The 26,167-nt window shown below is 43.4% G+C and overlaps 1 protein-coding gene and 1 pseudogene across 1 annotated transcript; both read left to right on the plus strand.

The window, feature by feature from the left end:
* The first annotated feature begins 1,165 nt into the window (after window positions 1-1,165).
* On the plus strand, window positions 1,166-12,999 carry LOC134405804 (vomeronasal type-2 receptor 26-like). Its single transcript, XM_063137057.1, has 5 exons — window positions 1,166-1,990; window positions 5,600-5,827; window positions 6,393-6,519; window positions 8,311-9,206; window positions 12,979-12,999. The coding sequence occupies exons 1-5, from the start codon at window positions 1,166-1,168 to the stop codon at window positions 12,997-12,999; spliced, it is 2,097 nt and encodes a 698-aa protein (XP_062993127.1).
* A 6,113-nt stretch (window positions 13,000-19,112) lies between these two features.
* On the plus strand, window positions 19,113-25,755 carry LOC134405805 (vomeronasal type-2 receptor 26-like; annotated as a pseudogene).
* The last annotated feature ends 412 nt before the right edge of the window (window positions 25,756-26,167 follow it).

Raw genomic sequence — 26,167 nt, forward strand, 5'->3', positions numbered from 1 at the left:
TGTCTATCCCAACATTGCCTCCTTTTCTCCTTCTGAATTGGTATACCTTGTGTCCGAGTTCCCTTCTGTCTCCCCTTGCCTTGAGAAATGTTGGTGGTCTTTCAGGCCTAAATTAGAAGTGGGAGGATGGGGTTTCTGGGACCCAGAAAGATGCCCACATTGCCTTAAGAAGTACCAGAACTTTACTCTTTTGACCCATGACAATTTGTTGCTCACATCAGTAGCTGGCATGATGAGTTGAAGAGTGAGAGGAAGCCCTCTTCTAGCAGTAAAGCTAGATATTGCATAAGGCAATGCAGGACCAGAACAATATGGGGCATCTTTGCTGACCAAGAAGAAGTCTGGGTGCATGGAGAGTAAGCAAGTACAATTTTAGCCATTGCACAAAATCATCACTGAACGTGAAGCATGTCAGTTAAGGCATTGGCCTCAGCGTCCAATTTCCTGGATTTGTGCAGCTTGGCCTAACATTAGGTAGTCTTAATGCCGGTCTTAAATCAGCAGGTTTTTTAAATCACTGAATTTCCCTGTTGTTGTTTTTAAAGAGGAGATTAATAAATACAGTATTGACCATCCTCCATCTTCCCAATGTATTTGAGTCTGCTTTCCTGAAAGTTGATGGCATTGTTGACTAGGGGGCTTTGCCCTACATCTGGGCTGGATCTACACTACTGCTTTAAAGTGCTTGATAACAGTTTTGACAACTGTATATGGAGTGTGTCCTGGGCCCTAACAGTTGACAAAATTGTTTCAAAGCTCTTTAAAGTGCTTTAAAGCAGTAGTGGTGATCCTGTCCCGGAGTGTACATTAAAACAACTGGATGCTTCTTTGGCAATGTAAATTGAAGGCATAGGAAGAGCTGATCCAGACTGGGACAACAGGGAGGAAAGAAGTATTAAAGTACACCCACACCCACACACCCACACACACATACTAGAGTTAGCACAACTGGGGATCATTTGTAAATGCAGTAGAATTTTGAGGCTCATCATAGTAGAAGTGTTTTGGTGTGTATGACTCATCTTAACTAAAGGGGCCATCAGATATTCCTCTTCGCACTCTAAAATGTCCTCCCTTTCCCCTCTTTTCTTTTCATTTTTAGATTTCATATGGGTCATTTGAAGCTACAACGAATGGTCAAACCAATTCCCCTTCCTTTTACCACATGGTCCCCAATGAAGCCCTACAATACCAAGGACTTGTCCATTTGTTTTTGCATTTCCAATGGAAATGGATAGGACTCATTGCTATGGATGATGAGGGTGGAGATCATTTCTTGCAGACCATGGAGCCACTGCTATTGCAGAACAGGATCTGCTCAGCCTTCACAGAGAGGGTTCAACTAAATATGTATATTTATCATGGCATACATGAAATGACCCATAGCAGATGGAGTAATTTGCCAGCTTTCATGGTGAGCAAAGCCAATGCAGTTGTAATCCATGGAGAAACAGCATCCATTGCATGGTTGCAAGGTTGCATAACTTCAAGAAGAGCACATCACCTAATATTTCCTCAGTATAAGGATAAATTCTCTGAAGCAAAAGTATGGATTACCACCGCCCAAATTGATTTCACATTAAACACCTTCCTAGCAGTTAGTGGTTTTGATATCCAAGCGCTCCATGGCGCTATCTCTTTTACCATTCAATCAAAGAAGCTTCAAGGCTTCCCAGATTTTCTGGAGCTTGTAAATCCTTCTTGGGCAAATGAGGATGGTTTTATTAAAGATTTTTGGGAACAAGCATTTGGTTGCTCATTTTCAAACCTGATTTTGAGTATCCTAGCTGGACCATGTACAGGAGAAGAGGTGCTGGAGAGTCTTCCCACATCATTTTTTGAAATGAGCATGACTGGCCACAGCTACAGTATCTATAACGCTGTCTATGCTCTGGTGTATGCTTTACACACCTTGTACTCGACTAGAGTCAACCACAGAACAATGGAGAGCAGAAACAGATTGTCTCCTGAGAGCATAGAACCCTGGCAGGTAACCTTTCCTCATGGACAGAAGTCAATTTTCATTTGCTAGTCTATTATCATGACCCTGTTACTGAACAAGGGAATAGCATGAAGATGGCAGCATGCCACTGAACACAAAAACCCAAACTACGTTATGTCAAAGGAATAACAGCTAGTTCCAATGTCTTTTTCATTCTTTTTTATAGTCCAAGTTTTATTGCAGGGCCCTCTGCAGAGAGGGGATATTTAATATTTCCCTCTGGAGGTGTGATTTTAACAATACACACACACACACACACACACACACACACACACACAGAGCTATGGGACTTTAAAAAGAAATCTTGCAATATGTGGTGTGTTTTTTCTAGCTTCCATAATGACAGTGGGGATTCCCAGTAACATTTCAAGTGTGGAGGGAAGTGTTAAACCTTCCCTCCCCATGTGCAGACACCAATAAATATCATATTCCTCCCCAATTTGTTTATTTCAATTTGTTTATTAATGCTACAGAGCATTAATAGCCTACTCTTAAATTTCTTAAATTGCTTCCCTTCCTTGCCAAATGCTTATGCCATACAGTAATAGGGTTAGATCTGGATTTGACCCTGACACTGAGGAGGGAGTGTGGGGTTTCTGGGCAGCCATCTGTGTCCTGGAACCACCCCCGCCCTCTTCCTGGTGGAAGGCGACCAATCGCAGGTCACCTTCCACCAGGCTCTGCCCCTGGGTTGGCCCCAGATTGGTGGCTGAGTAGCATTATATGATGGAAATACCATGTTGACATTGTTGCCTTTGAAAAAGTTGGGCTAAATCCTCAACTTCTTCCAAATGCAGCATCATGGGGAACCTGCACCTACATCATCTAACCAACAGGGTGCAGATCCACAGCCTCCTGCGTGGGTCATATGTAGCCTGAGCAGATGGCCCAATTCCATTTTGGAGATGGCCTCAGAGAACCAGGCTTAGCTATACTTTCAGTCGGACGGCCAAATTTCATTTCAGGGAAGCTGTCAGGGACCACATTCCAGTGGTGGTGGGGCAGAAGGCAAAACGGGATAGGGTGAAAGGGACTGGGGCAAAATACCACAACTACTAGCATATTTTGGCCAAAATTTCTTGCTACTTGTAACTCAGCCTTAGGAGACACCTGTTGAATGCACAAAAGCCAAAGGTCCACTGAACAATTAGTAGTTGAAGGGAAGGGTGTGGTCATTTGGCAAAGCCTGGAGTGCTAGATTGGGACCCAGGCCTAATGCTCTGCACCTCTGGGACAAGTGGTTTCCTGTTGTTTTACTCTGTTAATGAAATGCAGTGTTGGAAAAAAGGCATGCAAGGTCTGGGGATAGAGGGCTGTAGTCCACCCCCTACTCAGTCTCCAACTCTGAACTAACACATACCTGGACAGCCATCTGTCAGGTGTACTTTAAAGTTGTTGTTGTTTATTCATTCAATCGCTTCCAACTCTTCGTGACTTCATGGACCAGCCCACACCAGAGCTTTCTGTCGGCCGTCGCCACCCCTAGCTCCCCAAGGTCAAGTCTGTCACCTCCAGAATATCATCCATACATCTTGCCCTTGGTCGGCCCCTCTTCCTTTTGCCTTCCACTTTCCCTAGCAACAGCATCTTCTCCAGGGTGTCGTGTCTTCTCATTATGTGGCCAAAGTACTTCAGTTTTGCCTTTAGTATCATTTCCTCAAGTGAGCAGCCTGGCTTTATTTCCTGGAGTATGGACTGGTTTGATCTTCTTGCAGTCCAAGGCACTCTCAGAATTTTCCTCCAACACCACAGTTCAAAAGCATCTAGCTTCCTTCGCTCAGCCTTCCTTATGGTCCAGCTCTCACAGCCATAGGTTACTACGGGGAATACCATTGCTTTAACTATGTGGACCTTTGTTGTCAGTGTGGTGTCTCTGCTCTTAACTATTTTATCAAGATTTGTCATTGCTCTCCTCCCAAGAAGTAAACATCTTCTGATTTCCTGGCTGCAGTCAGCGTCTGCAGTAATCTTTGCGCCCAGAAATACAAAGTCTGTCACTGCCTCCACGTTTTCTCCCTCTATTTGCCAGTTATCAATCAAGCTGGTTGCCATAAGGTTGAACTCAATGGCCTTGTAGGCCCCTTCCAACTCTACTATTTTATGTTTCTATGATTATTTGATTCTATGATATGCAATTTCAGCATGCCTGCACACACAACATGATCAATGGTTGCCAAGAGAACTTCAGGAAATATCAGTGAAGGAGAAATAAGGCTAAAGTGGGGTGAGGCAGTGCAGAAAAGTTATGGTAAAATGTTTTTCACCTTCCAATCCTATAGGTGTATAGTATTTTGAAAATATGGATTCAAACTCAGGCCTCCACCCTTACTGGGCTTTCCTCTAGTGTGATCTTTCTGGGATTATGATGGGCACAATACATGTGCCTCCTTATTACCTCCCCATCCCTCCCCTTTTGTCCATTCCTTTGTGGGGAAGTGCCATATGTTCCATTTATACAGCCAACAGATGGTGCTGCAACATTACAGCAATATTCTGCTGTCCCGGAAATACTCTCTTAACAGCAGTGTATATTTATTACTGCATTTTCAGCAAGTTAAATCATGGCAGAATAAAGCTGCAAAATGGCAACAGAGGCACCAGAGGATGACAACATTGTGAAAAGGACCCACAAACTTCAGTGAGTAACCAATCGTTACTACACTACATACACTCCATGTGAAGATGCCCTTAGTCATCTTTAGACTAGACCCACTAAAATCGTGCTTAAATTAAGCAACCGTTTTATCTGGTTAGTAGTCTGGCTCAAGAATTGCCAACTATCCTATACAGGGTGGATGGAATACAGAGGAATCTTCTCCCCTGTGCTCCAGCTGCCCTACATTTTTGCAAAGATGGATGATTTTGCCCATCTAGCATAGCTTCAGGGAGAGAATGTGTCTGGAGATTTGACAGGAAACTGCATAAAGCAGCTTCTTCCATGTCTTCCACTCCTCACCCCCAGGACCACCCCCTTTTCACCCCTCCCCACTTTGTTTCTGAGAACTATGCTGGCTATGAGAGGGAGTGGGTGCGGGAGAGTAGTTTCTGGGCTGCAAGATCAGAGCCCTGGTTTTGACCTCGGTTCCCAGAACCCAAAGAGAGTGTCTACTGATCATAGGATTGCTCCCTTGATTGATTTCAATGGGTTTACTCTAAGTATAATTATATAAGGATCCAATCGTATATGTGTATAGCTTTATTTCTCCTTCACATTATTTTAACTATTTTAATTGTTTTACTGCTTTTAAACTATATATTGTTTTAACTTCGTTCATCATTTAATTTGTTTTTAGCTGTGAATATTTACTGTTTTAAACTGTATGCTTTTATCTGTATGCTGCCCTGAGATCTTAATGATATAGGGTGGGATATAAATGTTTTAAATAAATAAATAAATAAATAAATAAATAAAATATTTTTTTCAGGAAGTTCTCTTGGCAACAATGCAAACCATTAAATTTATAGTGAATTATGATTTGCCACATTTTCCTTATAACTGCTGCCCAAAGGGAATTTAATGGTAAACTATTTAAATAATATTAATGATAATATTACAGCATTTTATAGACCATTTCCCCATTTTCTTTCTACACCTAGCTCCACACACTTATACGGCGGATCTCATTCAATAACAGTGCTGGAGATGAAATTACAATTAATGAACTTGGAGAGTTAGAAGGCGGCTTTGATATTACAAACTTGGTCACTTTCCCAAATAACTCCTATATCAGGGTCAAAGTGGGAAGGCTGGATCCTCACACTCCTCCAGGGGAAGTATTGACCATAAATGAGGACAGAATCAACTGGCACAGAGATCTGACTCAGGTGAGAAATCAAATGCACTGTCTCACAAATATCAATATTCATGGTCATCCAATGAAACAAGGGAGTGATAGATCTAAAGAAAGCACACATTTCATTATTCAATGTACAATTAAGTCTGAAATTCACTGGGATACTGTGTTGAACTGGCAAACAGGAGAAATGGCTTCTTAAAACAGGAAGGTCTATATACAAGGGGTGGGCATTCCCACCCTTGAGAAAAGCCATGATAACAAAAATGAGAAGACATTTTCTGACTATCATGGTATCATGGACCAACAAAGGATAGATAATGTTGCCCATCATTACTTTCATTGAAATCTGAGATACATCTCTAGTTAATGACCTTAGATTTAATGCTAAGCCAGTTGTGGAATTGATAAGGCTAAGAATAGAAATCCTAGTCCTGTTGTGTTCATTCAAGGCTTAGGAAAGCAGGTATTTCTCCCATTGAATATGTCATCCGTGCAGAAAGATCTAATATTCAGTGTCATTGGCCCTCATGATTAATGATGTGAGATGGGTGCACCAAACATTTGTTAATGCTAAACTCTATATATTTGGATAGGTGCCACCTCTTTCTCTGTGTAATGACAACTGCAATCCCGGTTACAGCAAGAAAAAGGAAGAGGGGAAGAAATTTTGCTGCTATGATTGTGCTCCATGTCCAGAGGGGATGTTCTCAGACCAGAAGGGTAGGAGAGATTATATCAAAAGATACATTTTGTTTCAGGAAAATGCAAACAGTTTTTCTCCAGGTCCTCGGTCATTAGCTTTCTTGAGGTGTTGTTTTTGTTTTAATCATGCCATTATGCATTGTAATAATTGTTTATAGATAATCTTCAGGGAGATATTTTTAGGAAGATGGGTAATGCATTTTTGCATAATTTTAAAAAGTTGCCAGATAATGCTGTAGCTGGTCCTATGTGACCTTGAAGACGTAGAATGGCCTTCTATTAATGGTCTTTGGCATTCCCTTGTAATTGTGAAGAACTGGTTAAAGACTATGTTTGCACTTCTACCCCAGCTTAAGAAGATGTTTTAGAGTTTCAAATGAGCAAAAATATTTCTGGAGACTAGCAGCAGTGTAAAACTGAACATAACATGAAACTACCTCCTTCCACTGTGAATGCTCTATTTGTGGGATGCTCAGCTAGTTAGCAATCCACCTCCTCCTCACCCTGTCCTGGCCAAGCTCCCCAGCTCAGGGCCTATGTCCAAACGTCCTCTTACCCATGACCCTACATAGAGCTCAAACCGATATACTTAAGGAGGTCTCGCCACAACCACCCAGGCCTTGCAGCATTCAGTGAATGAGTTGAGCAGGCCTCAGTCCCTATCACATAGGGTGACCAGATGAAAAGGAGGACAGGGCTCCTGTATCTTTAACAGTTGTATAGACAAGAGAATTTCAGCAGGTGTCATTTGTATGTATGGAGAACCTGGTGAAATTCCCTTTTCATAACAACAGTTAAAGGTGCAGGTGCCCTGCCCTCTTTTAAATCTGGTCACTCTAGTATAGCTCCTGTACCTTTAACTGTTGTGATGAAGAGGGAATTTCACCAGGTTCTCCATATATACAAATGACACCTGCTGAAATTCCCTTTTCAATACAACTGTAAAAGATACAGGAGCACTGCCATCCTTTTCATATGGTCACCCTACTATCACATCTAGTGTAAGGACCTTGATAGGGCAGTCCTGAGGAAGGCTCCCTTCATCTTCACATCAATGATGCCTCAGGATGCTCATCACATTTTGTTTTCTGCTTTTCTTGCCCTTGAACATGCACTGAACCTTTCTACCATGACTAAATTATGAAGGCCTCAGCTCCAGGACAGTGTAGCATTGGTGAAAAAAAATAATCCTCTAGCTACCAAGCAAATCTAGACTTTTGAGTTAAAATTAAGTCTACACAACCCTCAAAGACCAGCAACCAACTCTGGTAGTGTTGCAGGGCTAATACAGAAACTCTCAAAAATGTTTGAAACAGCATACCTTTATGTATGATGTGAGTGGCATGGACATACTCATGGGTCTCCATGAACAATTAGATACACCATAATGGAGACAGCATGAGATAATTTGAAAGAAAATGGAACAGGTAGGTTGTGATGGGAAAGAAGTGATGATCTCTCTGACAATGAGGTTTCTGGGAGAGAGATTGAAAGGTCTCATCAAAATGACCATTCTTGACCCAAGATGTTGGACTACTGCCACAACTATTCTCTCATTTCACTGCAGAATAATTGTGATTCCAAGAAGTAAAGGGGAAATATAACAAGAAATACACATGCCATTCATGAAATTAAGGAAATCACACATTTGGTATTTCTTTTTGAAGAATCTAAGGCAGATGCTTTCAAAAAGCCTTCATATGTTGTATGTGTACATGTGTGGCTGGGTGGACATCTTGTAAGGCAATGTTTAATCTTGAGAACGTGTTGTTGTTTTTTACTTTAAAGTTTTCATATTTTCTTTTGCAGATGTGGAAAGTTGTGTCAATTGTCCCAAAGACCACTATCCAAACAAATTTCAGAACCAATGCATTCCTAAGATTCCAAACTTCCTATCTTTTGAAGACACTTCCGCCATCATTTCAGCTTCTTCAGCACTTTCATTGTCTCTGGTCACAATTCTGGTGCTGGGCATTTTTGTTAGACACCATGACACTGCAATAGTCAAAGCAAATAACCAAAGCCTCACCTACATTCTCCTTATCTCCCTCCTCTTGTGTTTCCTCTGTTCCTTTTTGTTCATTGGAAAGCCAAACAAGGCAACCTGTCTTCTTCGCCAAACTGCTTTTGGCATTGTCTTCTCTGTGTCCCTCTCAACCATCTTGGCAAAAACCATTTCTGTGGTTTTGGCATTCATGGCTACCAAACCAGGATCCCAGATGAGGAAATGGGTAGGGAAAAGACTGACATATTCCATTGTCCTCTCCTGCTCCAGTACTGAAGCAGGGATCTGTGTTCTGTGGCTGGCAACATTTCCTCCATTCCCAGATTTGGACATGACATCAATGACTGAAGAAATTATCCTATTATGTAATGAAGGGTCAGTCCTCATGTTCTATAGTGTCTTGGGCTACATGGGTTTCCTGGCCATTCTCAGCTTTGCAGTGGCATTCTTAGCCAGGAAGTTGCCGGACAGTTTTAATGAAGCTAAGTTCATCACTTTCAGCATGTTGGTCTTCTGCAGTGTTTGGCTGTCATTTGTTCCAACCTACCTAACCACAAGAGGAAGACACATGGTGTCTGTGGAGATCTTTTCCATCTTGGCTTCTACCACTGGCATACTCAGCTGCATATTTTCTCCCAAATGTTACATTATTTTGGTGAGACCTGAATTGAACAAGAAGGAACAGTTAATGAGAAGAAAAATATAAATGACACAAGAGTTCATGCTTTCATTAACGTTCTTGACATCCTACACAGGAACAATGTCCTTCCTTGTCTGTGGCAAAAGGTCTTTCAGATACTGGGGTCTCAGCTGTCCCATGTGCCTGGCAGATGTGAAGAGCTGGGTACCAGTGGCCCAAGCAAAGTAAAGCATTCATTGATAAATCAGAGAATCATGAATGAAAAATGACTTCATGTGGAATCACCCTAATGGTGGGGAGATCCCCTTAAGCCACAGTTGGGCATCCTATTGCCCAAAGAGATTACCTACCTTAAATATAAGGGAGAAACTAAAGGGATATGAACAGAACTCACTGACATAATTTGGGAATGAATAAATCAATCATATTTACCCATGGAAGCCTTCTTTTTTGAGTTGCTAAATTACCAGGAAAGCCTTCTTTGAGGAGGCTTTTAGAAAGTGTGGTGTTTTGATATCTCCTTGTTGACATACACAATGAGGGCATGATGGAGGATTGAGGAGTAGTATTGTGAAGGAGGTGAGGTAAGCAGTTCTCAGTGAACTTGCCCAGCTCCAGCCAAGTCCTGCCAAGTGCTCCAACAGGAACCTGTACTGAAGGGTCAAGGGTGGCCCACCTACTTGCTTTCCTTTATTGAGCCTATTTCTGGGCATGCACAGACTGCTTCCCTTTCATCCCTCTGTTCCTCCCTCTTAAGGGTGAAAGCTGTGGGTGCACTTCCACCAGTTTCTGAGAAAACAGCAATATCAGAACAGGGTGCCTTTGAGCATGTCCAGAGTTTGGTCTCTCAAAGACATACTGTTGTATCTAGTTATGATTTTAAAACATGGCAGGTGGGAGGAGGCACCACAAATGGACCCAGCCCATTTATGTGGGTTGTTTCCGTTAATGTAGAATTGGGTTGACTGTTTGAGACTGACCTTAGGAATCACAATGGCTGCCAAAGGCTGGTAAGACTGGCCTCCCATCCAAGATTTGCTGGAGTTCCACCCAAGACATCCTGGAAGTTGTAGGAATAAACCTAGGTTTTTATTGAATTCTTTAAAAAAATACTTAAAACCACAGAAATCATTGGTGCCAGATTTTTCTGGTACATTGTACAGCCAGACCTATCACTGTGCCAAATTTCAAGTTTCTAGCTCATCTGGACGTGGGTAAACATTTCTGGACATACATGACATACACATACTTTCCACTTTATAGGTAGAGATAATAAATACTTATAAACATGAACCATGGGTCGATATAATGTAAGTGGAAAGACCAAAGCTTCTGAACAGAAACTGCCCTGGTTGCCCTGTGAGATTACCTTTGCTAGGAAAGGGATGGGGGAATGTAACCTTGTTGATTCTCTTGGACCTCTTAGCCGCTTTCAATACCATTGACCATGGTATCCTTGTCTGGGTTAGGATTTGGAGGCACTGCACTGCAGTGGTTCTGCTCCCCTCCCTTATCATATGTCTCTTAGCATGGCCTGACTCCATTCCCCCATGAGGTCCACAATCCATCCAATTCACAATATTCTTTATAAGTGCATACTCCAGTAATGTTCAAAAGTTTCCATCATCATCAAAGGCTGAGGTATTCAGAACCTTGGTAAAAGATACTTGGTTAGGTGAACTCATGGACACCCAGTAGTTAACATTGAGAGTAATTTTGTTGTTGTTCATAGAACTTTTTATGTTTATTTTTCAGACATGGAAACTTGTGACAGTTGTCCAGAAGGTCACTATCCAAACAAGTTCCAGGATCAATACATTCAAACTTTCTAGCCTTTGATGACACTCTGACCATCACTTCAATCTCTTTTGTCTCTGATCACAGTTCTGGTGCTTGCCATCTTCATTAGGTGCAGGGACACTGCCATAGTCAAAACAAACATCTGAAGCACTTCTTATGTTCTTATAACAACTAATAAACTGAAGATCAGTCCAGACGAAACCTAGATGCTCCTTTTGGGTGGTCTTCTGACCAGATGAAGGGTGTTCAACCTGTTTTACAAGGGTTTGCATTCCCCCTGAAGTAGGTTTTTAGCTAGGGGTTCTCCTGGGGGGGATCTACAACAGCGTCGTGAAGGCACTTGCGTGCGCCTGCAGTGCACCCCGAAACTCATTGTGTAGATCTTGCCCTATCCTGGCCAGAAGAGGAGGATGAGGAGGTGGCGGTGGCGGCCCCGCATCACCCCTCGCGGGGACGAGGCAAAAAGTTTCTGGGCTCGGCGGCTTCGCTGGGGAATCCGGCCGTGTCCTTGCCACTGCCGCCCACCTTCCCGCCGGCCTCCTGCTGCTGGCAAAAGAGCCACCTGGGTTGGAGAGCTCGGCGGAAGAAGCCGCCGCCCCGCCTTCTTCCACCGAGCTCTCCGACCCAGGTGGCTCTTTCGCCGGCAGCAGGAGGTGGGTGGGGAGGTGGGCAGCGGCGGCAAGGACACGGCCGGATTCCCCAGCGAAGCCGCCAAGCCCGTAAACTTTTTGCCCCGTCCCCTCGAGGGGTGATGCAGGGCCGCCACCGCCGCCGCCTCTTCTGGCCAGGATAGGGCAGGATCTACACAATGAGTTTCGGGGCGCACTGCAGGCGCACGCAAGCGCCTTCACGACGCTGTGTAGATCCCCCCCCCCCGAGTTGTTGTTGGCACTGGAGGTTCTGATGACTTCATGGTAAGGAGTACTTTTTACCAGCTTTGGTTGATGGCCCAGATACGCTCCTATCTGGACAAGGACAACCTGGGGCTTTGCTAGTCCTACCTTAAAATCCGGTGGTGAGGAGGGGCCAGTCCATGCTAGAAGTAGCATGGGCTGTCTCTCCTTTCTACACATCAGATGCAATGGGGTAAAGGAAAACCCTGTCACGTCCACCATTTTGTTCAAGCCTTAAAGGGCCGGGTGCGCAGGAGCGCACCAACAGCAAAGGTAGGGGGTATTAAAAACAGGGTTCCCTGCCCCCCTGCCCCTGATTTCCCTACCCTGGCCATGATTCCCCCCCCCCCGCAATCTCTGGTTTCCCCCCATGATCTCCAATTTCTCCCCCCCCCCCCGTGATCTCCGGTTTCCCCCCATCCCCCATGGCTCCAATTTCCCCCATGGCTCCGATTCCCCCCCATCCCCCATGGCTCCGATTCCCCCCCCCCCCGATCTCCCTACCCTGCCCTGATGGCCACAACACTCCTGTGGAGCACTGCGCACCATCCACCACTTTCCCCAGCTACTCACAAGTAATTGCGGTTGCTGGGAAAAGCAGCAGACCGTTCTACACCGCTGCAGTCTCAGGCTCAGCCCGAGACCATGGGAAATACTGGGCCACAAGTGGTGCCAGTTACCCCGGGGCCAGAGAGGTTTGACCCCTGCCTGAGCCCAGGATCCCTTGTGCATCATCTGGGCGCACAGGGGCAAGCCTGGGCCTCGCACCGGTCTAAACCCTGGTCTAGCAATGGCCCTGGTCTCATTAGTCTATGCTCATTAGTCTATGCTTCCCAGTTAGATTACTGCAATGCACTCTGTGTGGGGCAGCCATTGAAGATGGTTCTGAAACTGTAGTTTGTACATAATGCAGCATCCAGATTGATATCAGGGACCAGAAGGTCTGAACATATATCACCAATTCTGGCCCACTTGCAAAGGCTGCCTGTATATTTCCAAGCCTAATTCAATGTGCTGATTTTGACCTATAATGCCTGACAAGGTTTAGGATTGCAATGTGTGATGGAATGTCTCTCTTTTCTGATCTTTTCTAAACTACCCAAACAGCTTTGGCTATTGGGCAGTGTTGAAGTAACAACAACAACAACAAAATTAACTGATGTGGCTACCTTAGCTAGGATTCATGGGAATTGAATCCCAACTGACATAGATAACATCTTCTTTCCATATTTGTGGGATGTCTCAATTCAGACAACCGAAAGATCACCAAAAGAAAAAAAGAAAAAGAAAACATGTTTTGAAGTTCTCCAGAACTCTTTATTTGGTAAGACGTTACAAAAAGCTGGTAGGGTGGGAGAATGCAAAAGAAAATAAGTAAAGCCTGTATAGAGTAGTGTTGGGCTGAGACTCGGGAGATCCAGGTTCTAGTTCCTACTTGGCCATGAAGCCCACTGGGTGACTTTGGACCAGTCACAGACTCTTATTTATTTATTTATTTATTTATTTATTTATTTATTTATTATTAATTACATTTCTATATCACCCAATAGCCGGAGCTCTCTGGGTGGTTCACAAAAATTAAAAACATTCAAAGTATAAAACAACAGTATAAAATCATAATATAAAATACAATATAAAATCTCAACCAGATAAAAACAGCAGCAATGCAAAATTACAAATTTTAAACACCAAGTTAAAATTTATTTATAGACTGTTAAAATGCTGGGAGAATAAAAAGGTCTTCAACTGGCGTCTAAAAGCATATAACGTAGGTGCCAAGCGAACCTCCTTAGGGAGCTCATTCCACAGCCGGGGTGCCACAGCAGAGAAGGCCCTCCTCCTGGTAGCCACCTGCCTCACTTCCTTTGGCAGGGGCTCACGGAGAAGGTCCGCTGAGGATGACCTTAGGGTCTGGGCAGGTACATACGGGAGGAGGCGTTCCTTCAGATAGCCTGGCCCCAAGCCGTTTAGAGCTTTAAATGTTAATACCAGCACTTTGAATTGAGCCTGGACCTGGACTGGCAGCCAGTGAAGCTGGAAAAGGACTGGCATGATGTGGTCTCGTTGGCCAGTCCCTGTTAGTAAATGTGCTGCCCTGTTTTGTACCAGTTGAAGTTTCCGGACCTACCTTACAGGGTTGTTGTTGTGAGGATAAAATGGAGAGGAGGAGGATTATGTATGCCACCTTGAGTTCCTTGGAGGGAAAAAGACAGTGTATAAATACAATAAATAAAAATAAGGCCAGGATCTCTTCTCGATCCTCCCAGAGTGCAGGACACGGAATAACGGGCTCAAGTTAAAGGAAGCCAGATTCCAGCTGGACATCAGGAAAAACTTCCTGACTGTTAGAGCAGTATGACAATGGACTCAGTTGCCTAGGGAGGTTGTGGGCTCTCCCACACTAGAGGCAGCTGGACAACCATCTGTCAGGGATGCTTTAGGATGGATTCCTGCATTGAACAGGGGGTTGGACTCGATGGCCTTGTAGGCCCCTTCCAACTCTGCTATTCTATGATTCTATGATTCTAAATAAATATAGATCCTTCTCCAATTTTTCCTCCATATTCCTTCTCAAGTTTGTGATCATGAGAGACCATGACTTCATCTGTAGCTTAGCTTTCTCGCTACTCTTTCCTCCCAACCCTACCCTGCTTTATCTAACATCTTCCCAGATGAAGAGATCTTGAAATCTCAGATGCCCATGACATTTTCTCATCTTTTGTTAATATAATAAAGATATTACATTAAAATGGTTTTGTAGATTTTGCATATGGCCAACATGACTTCCTTCCCAAACTCCAGTGAGTAGTGGAAATCCCCGGGATACCAGGCATGGCCCAGTGAATCTTAGATGGGCAAGAAGGTGTTGGAACCTGCTAACATGCTTTTGATAATATCTGGAGCTTTCAAATTTTTGTCATCTTTTGTTGGTTTAATAAAGGCATTAAAATGTTTTTGAAGATTTTGAATCTGGCCAATACGGTTTCCTTTTTCCTTTTCTTTTTTTCCTGGTCCTGTTCATCATAGTTCCCAAACCCCATTGAGTAGTACATAACATGGGATACCAAAGAAGGGTGTAGTCAATATTAGATGGTCAAGAGGATGTTGGGAGCTCTAGTGGTTTTTAAACATCCAGCAAATATCCTATAAATTCATCATCTGCTGTTGTTTCTTAATTATCATTCTAGTGCAGGGTAAAGATAGCACTGTACTTTTTTCTCTTATTTTTTCTGCTTGTTTTACATTTGCTCTTTGATTTGCATTTGTAAGAAAAGGAAGAGGCCAGTTGTAGGAGTGGAGTAGCATGGGGACCAGACAAACATGTTTGTTTCAGCACATCTGCGACTGATGTTGCATCATAGCATCCAAAAACATGGAAGATGCATTTATGTCCGCTGTAATTATCAAAATTGCTGTAACTGATTTATCACTTCAAAAAGCTTTCCGGGGGGTGGGGGAACAGCATGTAAGCCTAAATCATTTAAAAGTGTCCCAAGGGGCCATTGTCCAGTAAGAAACATGGGAAGAAATCACTTTCCCTCTTCAGTTGTACACCTCAAGCTTTAATTGGGAAGCAAGGGTTGCTTTTGTTACACGGATAGATACATGTCTCTTCACTCAGTTGCATTTTCGGAGTCAGCTGCCATGCATCTTGTTCAAGTCGGACTGGTGATAGTAATGATGTTGATATAGAGAGAGATACACAAGACCCAAGGTGTGGAGAGGAACTATCTATCAGAATGGTGATGGTGCTGCTCATGCTGCTGATGCCAAATGTAGCGTGTGAAGTGCATGCTCTTAAGTGCAGTGGAAATGAGCCTGCATTTATCCCACATGAGTGGTACCAGCCAGGTGATCTCTTCATTGGTGGGATGGCATCTCTTATACATTACATTCCCCCCCAAGTTCTGTTCAACAGACATCCCTCTCATGAGTCAATTAACATCCCATTGTAAGGAATTCTCCCTCTCCACCCCTATCCCCAAATGATCTTTAAATTTGTATTCTCTTATTTTAGTTTATTATTATTGTTGCAGTTCTTTGTATTTGGATGACTGACTACAAAGTACTTATTGCTTTAGTAAAAAAATAAAACTACATCTTTTTCTTTTCTTTTTTTTAAATGAAAGTATGGTGTATGCTTTTCCCATAGTGTGGGGGTAACAGTGTGCACTGTTCAGTTCTCCCGTGAATCAGCATGTCACTTTCTTTGTAGTTTGGCCACAAAGTTCTACCAGCACATCCTGGCCTTGGTATTTGCGACTGACGAGATCAATGAGAATCCAAAGCTCTTGCCCAATATCACTCTGGGATTCCACATCTATGACAGCTACACTAATTCAAGAATGACCTATCATACCACTCTGGACATGCTCTTTAACTCACAACAGTTTCTCCCCAACTATAAATGTGGCATTCAGAAAAATGTCATAGGCATCATTGGTGGACTTAGCTTTGATACCTCTCTGCGCATGGCAGAAATCTTACATCTTTATAAGATTCCACAGGTAGGATCAGCACATGGGAACTATGGCTATTTTCCCCCAAATGTCTGTATAATTCACTCTTCTCCTCTCTTTCAAGTAGCAATTTGATTATTTATCAGGATAGAGTAGTACAGAGGGAGAGGTGAGAAAAAGGAACTGAAATATGTAAAGCTCCATTTGAGGTTCCAGATGGGTATTCAAATATGTGCATGAGAAGGAGGAATAAGAAACATTGTGAATTGGATCCAGATTAGGTCATAGCTAGATCGGGTCTGCTCCAACTGGATGTGGTTCCATCACATTGGATAGCTCCAAGGGTGATAGGTGTAAATGCCTATAGGAATCCCTGACTAAGTGTGTATCTCTGTGTATGTTTGTATTTGTAAAATGTGGGTGATGATGTTCTACAAAGTGATCTTTTGGGGATGAGGTATAAGAGACAAAATGCATGCCATAATATTTCAAACATGTGCACTACCCCAGGAAGACATGAGTAGAAAAATACCAGTCCCAAAAAAAAAAATGTTTTCAAGTCTTCACCAGTCTTAGCTGGAAGAGGTGTATGGCATAGAGGAGTTCACATCCATTCTGTTTCTCTTAGCTGCTTGCAAGAACTCCTCATTTCTAGATGGATGCCATAACTCCATAGTCATCTAATAGTCCAACAGCTTCCCCCGGAGGCAGTTCTAACATATAACAAATGTAGAAGCAGTTGTAAGATATTGACAGGTTCTTGGAGGAGTGGGGAATTGTTGGCTGTATTACTTCATAAGTTAAGTAATACATATGACAATCATAAGCTGAGTAGTTGTCATAAGAACATTAAGCCAAGGGTCTAAAATTATGTAGCTGTACCATTGCATTTATTAATCTATTGATGTTATATTATTCTACTTATATACGGCTTTCCACAGATGTATCAAAGCAGTGAATATAAAATACAATGGAATAAAAAAATCATGGAATATAACAACAAAAACAACACAATACAATTAATCCACAAGAAAACCGCACACTCTATTGTGTGCAACAAACCATAGCTGGCTGGAAAATCCTCTGCGAAACTTCAGGAAAATCCTCTGCGAAAAGAGATGAGTTTTAGGGAGATGTCTGTCAGGACTATGGGCGCCTGTTTAATGTGAATTGGTAAAGCGTTCCATAGAGTGTGTGCTGCAGCACTAAATGCTCTACTACCAAACACTAAATGCCCTTCTACAAGTGATCCTGAGGCATGTGGCACTCTCAGAAGTGCTCTCTCTGATTAAAGTGAATCTGTCTAGCTGAATCCATACCTGAACAATATATAGTAGGGGTGTGCATGGACCCCCCGCTCCGCCCCGCGGGCCAATCCGAAAATTTCGGATCGGCCCGCTCCGCTCCTCTTCGCTGCGGAGCTCCGGCTCCGAATCAGAGCTCCGCAGTGGAGGGGAGTGGCGCCAGGTAAGGCCGGGAGAGGAGGGCGGGGGGGTTACCGGGCCCTGCCGCTGTCGCCGCCCGTGCGGCTACAGCAGCAGAGCCCGGTAAGGGACCAAGGGGGAGGGGGGCCTTACCTGCCTCCGTCCGCAGTCCATCCGCGTCTTCAATTGAGCCCACGGTTCAACCAGGAAGCAAGCGGCCCAGACTTCCTGGTTGAACCGCGGGCTCAATTGAAGACGCCGACAGACCGCGGATGGAGGCAGGTAAGGGAGAGGAGGGCGGGGGGGTTACCGGGCCCTGCCGCCGTCGCCGCCCATGCAGTGACGGCGGCAGAGCCTGGTCAGGGACCAAGGGAGAGGGGGGCCTTACCTGCCTCCGTCCGTGGTCCGTCGGCATCTTCAATTGAGCCCGCGGTTCAACCAGGAAGTCTGGGCTGCAAGCGGCCCAGACTTCCTGGTTGAACCGCAGGCTCAATTGAAGATGCCAAAGGACCCCGGACGGAGGCAGGTAAGGGAGAGGAGGGGGGGGTTACCGGGCCCTGCCGCTGTCGCCGCATGGGCGACAGCAGCAGGGCCCGGTAAACCCCACTTACCTTTCCGGCGGAGCTCCGGATTGAGGCAAAGGATCCGCCTTCACCTCGATCCTCTTCGCCACGCTCCACCGGCCCCCCAATCCTCTTCGCCTCCGCCTTAAGGGCAGGCGAAGCCCCCCGCTCCGCTTCTAATTCGCCGGTCCGATTAGAAGCGGAGCACATCCCTAATATATAGGTACTACAATCCTACTTAATCAAGGGCGCAGTTAATGTGTACAGCTTAACTTGATATATATATGATCAGCACATGTCAGCACACAAAAGGAGCATGGTCTCACACTTACTTCTCCCTTCGGAAAAAATCATACCCATGTTTTTTCCTCAATACATGGAAAGGAAAAATAGGGTTTCGGGACCCTGTACTGCATTTCTGCTTTCAGAAAGGTGGTGTAAAGTCCTGTTCTTTCTGTTTTCCTGATTTGTGTAGTCCATCCCCACAAATTACCCTATCAGGTGACATGTTACTTTAAAAAAAATTTTTTTTTCTTGGTTTCCTCAAAAGTAAGCACAGGGACCTAATGTGCATCAGGACTCTAGAGTGGTGGTATGTGGCTTTAACCTTTTGCCTGCTTCTTATATTACAGCTGAATTTAGTTTTGATAATGTAAATTTGAGGGATGAAGGAGTTTGATCCAGATTGGGCCTAAAGTGGGGGGGGGATGATTGAAGTCCCCCTCCCTTTTCTTTTTTAGATTTGTTCTCTTCTCTTCTCTAGATTTCATATGGATCATTTGAAGCCACAGTGAATGATCAACCCAAGTTCTCTTCCTTTTACTGCATGGTCCCAAGTGAAGCCCTTCAGTACCAAGGACTTGTCCAATTATTTCAGCATTTCAGATGGAAATGGATTGGACTCATGGCATCAGAAGATGAGGGTGGAGATCATTTCTTGCAGACCATGGAGTCTCTGCTTTTGCACAACAGAATCTGTTCAGCATTCACAGAAAGGTTTGAAACAAATATGTATATATATGATCTATATCAAATGGCCCTTGACAAATTGAGTGTTTTGCACACTTTTATGAAGAGCAAAGCCAATGCCGTTGTAGTACATGGAGAATCTCCAGCCATAACACGGTTGGAATTTTTTATACTAGCAAGCAGGATAATTCAGCGATTATTTCCACAGTATACGGAGACATTGTCTGCAGCAAAAGTATGGATAACGACAGCCCAAATTGATTTTATATTAAGTCCCTTTGCAGTGGTTGGTGGATTTGATATAAAGTTGCTCCATGGTGCCATCTCCTTTACAATTCCATCAAAGCAGCTTCAAGACTTCCAAGAATTTCTTCAGTTTGTAAATCCTTCCTGGGAAAAAGAAGATGGTTTTATTCATGATTTCTGGGAACAAGCATTTGGTTGTTCATTTTCAAACTCAATTTTGAGTTTCATAGGTGGAACATGCAGTGGAGAAGAGATGCTGGAGAGTCTTCCTGGGCCCTTTTTTGACAAGACTATGAGTGGCCACAGCTACAGTATCTATAATGCTGTCTATGCTGTGGCACATGCATTACATATCTTCTACTCGGCCAGAGTCAACCACAGAACAATGGGGATCAGAGACAGATTGTCACCGGAGAATGTACAACCCTGGCAGGTAACCTTTCCTCACCGACAGAAGTCAAATAACATAAACTCTTTCGTTGGCAATGGAGTGTCTGTAGTAGTTAGTATCCTAATGACCACCAAATGTTAAACTACAGTATGTTGCATTAATGATGTAGCTAGGATCTATGGGCCTTTAAACACCTCAAGAGTATCCCAGGAAAATGGAGGGATCATCCCTGCCTGCTCCTGGTATCCGCTGTGTGTCATTTGCATGCACAGGAATGATCCCAGGACTATCCTGGGATAAATGGCTGGTGTAGACATGATCTATGTCCTTTCTTTTTCTTAAAATTGGGATGGGTGTCTTATATTTATTGGGTCTCCCAATACTTTCCTCCCAGGCCATGATTTTCTAGTAATCTCTCCCTCTCTCTAACACACATGTGCACACACAGACACAGACATACACACACCAAAGTTATTGGAACTTAGGAAAATATAGTAATTGTGCTAGTGAGGTGCTTTCTTTCCATATTCCAAAATTACAAGGGGGAAGAACCCTCCCCTTGCAGTGATGCCAATAAAAACTGGACATCTTTCCTCCTTTGGCTGTGCAGACTCTAAATGCAGTTCAGGGTATAACCAAGATGGTTTAAATCCAGGCAGAGGTCAGCGCACAAGCAGTCAGTCAGACAAGAGGATCCGGAAACAACAGGAGTGGTCATGATAACAGGCATGAGGTCAAACATGGTTACACAGTCAGTGTGTTATGCAGTCCAGAAGCAGGGTCGTTAGGCAGTCCAAAAGGTCAGGAAACAGGGCATCAGGCAGAGACACAGTTCAGGGGACAAGATAGAAGGCAGGATGGACCAAGTTGTTACAACCCTGGGCTGCTGCTGCTGCTTCTGGAGTTTAATGGTGAAGCAATAAATGTGTACTACAATCCTACTTAATCAAGGGTGCATTTAATATATAAAGTTTAACTTGGGTGTGTGGGTGTGTGATCAGCACATGTAAACACACAAAAGGAACATGGTCTCATATTTATTTCCCCCTTCAGGAAAACATCATACCCATGGGAGATTTGTAAAATTATTAACTCTCTGTGTGATTTTAAGGCAGCTTTAAAGACTAGCCTTTTCCGGCAGGCCTATCCAGATCAATGTTAAATCAAGAATTATTAAGATGCATTGATTCCTGTTCTAATGTTGTTCCCTGCCTAAATCCAAAGGGAGAGGCGGGTAAGAAATAAATAGATGATGATGATGATGATGATGATGTTTCCCCACCACCACATGGAACGGAAAAATAGGGTTTCAGGACCTTGTGCTGCATTTCTGCTTTCAGAAAGGTGGTGTAAAGTCCTGTTCTTTCTGTTTTCCTGATTTGTGTACTTCCCCTAGAATCAGATGAATTACAAATTACCAACTAGTTTCCAATCCTGGCTGATTTCTAATGCAGGCTTTTAAGCTCAAAGCCTGCTGGACCCCATCCAGAGCTCAGCTGTCATAATCAAGCCTCCTTTGCAGAACCTTACTCCTTAGGAGTCACTTTCTCCCGAGGAGACCTTTTCTGCAGGCATGCACTCTGTCGCACAGGAGTCCTACTAGCCTGTTGCTTGAGGTGATGGCGCTCCCGGCGGTCAGAGGGTTGTTCAGCCTCTGCCTCAGAGGTGATGTCCATTACTCCTGACAGGGATGGCCTAATGATGGGGCTTCTGGGATTAAAATAAACCTTAAAACTTACATAATCATTTTAATAAAATGAAGATATGTAAGCCCATTAAGACCTATTAAAATTTGTAACGGCTCATTTCTTTTTTTCAGTGAACTGGCCACATGAACTGCAAAGAGGGCAACCCTCTGGGTCACAAACTGGAAATCTTCCAGTGGGGATATAGATATTTTCCAATATTAAAATCAAATTTGGGGTGCTTAACTTGACTCCTATACAATTTGGAGGGACATCAACCTTTGTCACCAGTTCTCCTTCCCATGCTAAGTCATATTTAATTAAATTTACTAAACCTCCTATCAATTTCCCCTAATATTTAATTTCCAGGCTGGGTCAAACCAAGTTTTGGTTTGACAATAAAGCTAGAGTGGCCATATGAAAAGGAGGACAGGGCTCCTGTATCTTTAACAGTTGTATTTAAAAGGAAATTTCAGCAGGTGTCATTTGTATATATGGGGCACCTGGGGAAATTCCCTCTTCATCACAACAGTTAAAGCTGCAGGTGCCCTGCCCTCTTTTAAATCTGGTCATTCTAGTATAACTCCTGCAGCTTTAACTGTTGTGATGAAGAGGGAATTTCACCAGGTTCCCCATATATACAAATGAGACTTGTTAGAATGCCCTTTTCTATGCAACTGTTACTACAGGAGCCCTGTCCTCCTTTTCATATGGTCACTCTAAATCAACTCTGCTCCTTAGATCCCTTTCTCTCTCAACTAGCTCCACTCACTGATTCAGACGATCTCATTCAACAACAGTGCCGGAGATGAAATTACATTTAATGAACACGGGAAATTTGAGGGGGGATTTGATATTACCAACTTGGTCACCTTCCCAAATAAGTCCTATGTTAAGGTCAAAGTGGGAAGGTTGGATCCTCATCCTCCTGCAGGCAAAGGATTCACCATTCATGAGGACAGCATCAAATGGCACAGAGACCTGACTCAGGTGGGGAAATAAATGCATTTCTTTAGACAAAGCGTAATTACTTGGAAATTCCTTGTAATACCATATTGGGAAAGAGGAGAAAAGGCTTTTTGGAAGGAATAAATTGGTATGGGGGCAGGGGTCTTCCAAATAAAAAAAAACCCTCAACATCTAGGCATGCTTAGTACAAAAGATACACCTCCTAGGGTATGTCTACACCAGGCGATATCCTGGGGATATTGTCCCTGTACATCCACATAATGCACAGGGGATCCCAGGAGCAGGTAGGGATGATCCCTCCATTCCCTGGGATATCTCCCTATCCTTTTTTCTCAGTGTTTCCCATAGTCTAGGGATTGTCTTGAGACCATGGGAGGTATGGGTGGCCATCCTGGATTCATCCTGGCTCCTCGCAAGTAAATACAAGGAGCTGGGAACCAGGCACAGGGCATGGAGCTCTTCAAGTGCTCCATGCCCATCGGGGGTGGGGAGGGGAGTAGGGTCAGGCCTTTTTTTAAAAAAAAGAAAAATACTTTTGCTTTGGAGCACAGGTGCGCTCCAGGTCCTATCTCATATTATTATTTTAAATGGTGGGCGCGATGTTCTCCTTCTTCCCTAGATGTCGCAATCCATGTGTGAACACAGGGGGAGGATCTCATGATCAGCATATCATGAGACCCTTCCCCCTCCCTCCCGGATCACTGGGAGGTGTAGACATGCCCCTACTTTATGTGCCATCTGTACATAGAGATCCAGTTTTCAGTATCATTGGCCTTCCTTTTGATTCGTAGACTGATTTGAATTAATTCCTCAAACATTGTCTTAATACTAAGTTCCTTCAATAGGTCCCACCTCTTTCGCTGTGTAATGACATCTGCCATCCAGGTTATAGCAAGAAAAAGAAAGAGGGGGAGAAATTTTGCTGCTATGATTGTACTCGATGTCCAGATGGGATGTTCTCAGACCAGAAGGGTAGGACATATGATATTAAAGATTACATTTTATTGGCAAGCAACCCTTCTCCATGCTGTGTCATCAATTATATTCCCAAGAGTTTTTAAGATGTAATGTGTTGCATATTGCTCTCATTAGTCTTTACTAAGCACAAGCTGTAGTTATTTTCAGAGTTTTCCTTAATCATTTTTGATGAAATATACCATGGCAACCTTGGGAGACAAGTAAAGCAATGCTTTATCCATCATATTTGTAGAGCTAAGTGTCTATGAACAATTAGATACACTAGAATTAAGTTGAAAGAACTTGAAAGAAAAATAAATGGCTAAGACAGGAAGAGAAAGTAGTGATCATTTCTCTTGGAATGAGGTTGCTTGAGAAGATGTTGAAAGGACATAGAATCATAGAATCATAGAGTTGGAAGGGGCCTATAAGGCCATTGAGTCCAACCCCCTGCTCAATGCAGGAATCCACCCTAAAGCATCCCTGACAGATGGTTGACCAGCTGCCTCTTGAAGGCCTCTAGTGTGGGAGAGCCCACAACCTCACCAGGCAACTGATTCCATTGTCATACTCTAACAGGAAGTTTTTCCTTATGTCCAGCTGGAATCTGGCTTCCTTTAACTTGAGCCCGTTATTCCGTGTCCTGCACTCTGGGAGGTAACACTCTGGTAGTCATCCAAAGTAGCAGGGGAGGGTATTTCATAGAATCATAGAATAGCAGAGTTGGAAGGGGCCTACAAGGCCATTGAGTCCAACCCCCTGCTCAATGCAAGAATCCACCCTAAAGCATCCCTGGCTGTCCAGCTGCCTCTTGAATGCCTCTAGTGTGGGAGAGACCAGGGCCTTAGTGAGACCTAAGGTTTATACCAGCAGCATCCTGGGGTCGTCCCTGCCTGCTCCCAGGATATCCTGTGTGTCATTTACATGAACAGGGATTACCCTGGGACGATCCCGGGATAAACCTTGGGTATAGCTAAGGCCCAAAAAAACCATTCTAATAAACCGATATGTAGTTTTGGAATTTTCTCTCATTTCACTCAATAGTAGTTGTGAGTGAGTAAGGAAAAGTAAAAAGAAAAAAGGAAACGCTGAAAGACGACAGTAAATACACATGCAATTCATGGAAGAAATACCAAAATTGTCAATTCATTTTGTGAAAAGGTTTTCACTTCCTCCCATTGTAAAATTAAAAACAAAACAAAAAACATTCTATTATTTATTTAGTTATTGCATTTCTATACTGACACATAGCCAAAGTCTTCTACTAGGTTAGCTGAACTTCTTCTATCTATCTATCTACACATACACTATTATATGTTTGTTCCTCAGATATGGAAAATTGTGTCAATTGTCCAGAAGGTCATTATACAAACAAATTCCAGGATGAATGCATTCCCAAGATTCCAAACTTCCTTGCTTTTGAAGACACTTTGGCCATCACTTCAATGTCTTCTGTGCTTCTATTGAATGTGATCACAGCTCTTGTGCTTGGCATCTTCATCAGGCACAGAGACACTGCCATAGTCAAAGCAAACAACAGAAGCCTCACCAACATTCTCCTCATCTCCCTCCTCTTGTGTTTCCTCTGTTCCTTCCTGTTCATCGGAAAACCTAAGAAGGTCACCTGCTTTCTTCGACAAACTGCTTTTGGCATTGTCTTCTCTGTGTCCCTCTCAACCATCCTGGCAAAAACCTTATCTGTGGTTCTGGCATTCATGGCTACAAAACCAGGGTCCCAGATGAAGAAATGGATGGGGAAAAGACTGGCTTTTTCTATTGTCCTCTCGTGCTCCATTATTCAAGCTGGGATCTGTGCTGTGTGGCTGACAACTTCTCCCCCATTTCCAGATTTGGACATGCACTCAATGACTGAAGAAATTGTAATGCTATGTAATGAAGGGTCAGTCACCATGTTCTATTGTGTCCTGGGCTACATGGGCCTCTTGGCTTCTGTCAGCTTTACTGTAGCCTTCCTGGCCAGGAAGTTGCCTGACAGTTTTAATGAAGCCAAGTTCATCACCTTCAGTATGTTGGTCTTTTGCAGTGTATGGGTGTCCTTTGTTCCAACTTACCTCAGTACAAGAGGAAAGTACATGGTGGCTGTGGAGATCTTCTCCATCTTGGCCTCCAGTGCTGGGTTACTCTGCTGCATATTTTTCCCCAAATGCTACATTATTGTGGTGAGACCTGAGTTGAACAACAGAGAACAGCTAATGCAAAGAAAAAGATAACAGAGTTTGTGTTTTCATTGATGTTCTTGGTATCCTAGAGAAACACAAAAGTAATAGAAATGTAAGTTACCAAAATAGCCCATTTTGATTTGACCCAATGGTATTTGTCAATCCTATAATTCTCTTCTATTACAGAAATAAATTAATACAAAGTGATCATTGCATAAGTCCAGTAATTCTGTTCAAACAAAATTAGAATAGGCTGTGTTCTTGTCAAATGGCAGACTGTCTGGTGGGGCTGGCTCAGAAGCTAGCATTTATTAAATTGGCAGTCTAATCTGAGTCCACATTTGCACCTCTCCAACTCAGAGCATCAGATGGTAAAGCATGACCAGTGAAGTTTAAAACAAAAACAACCCCCCCCCCAAAAAAAAACAAATCACTTTGTTTATTGATATACTGGACTTGAAATAATATTAGCTTTATATAGAAA

The sequence above is a fragment of the Elgaria multicarinata genome, chromosome 11 (assembly GCF_023053635.1).
Source record: "Elgaria multicarinata webbii isolate HBS135686 ecotype San Diego chromosome 11, rElgMul1.1.pri, whole genome shotgun sequence".
Taxonomy (NCBI): domain Eukaryota; kingdom Metazoa; phylum Chordata; class Lepidosauria; order Squamata; family Anguidae; genus Elgaria; species Elgaria multicarinata.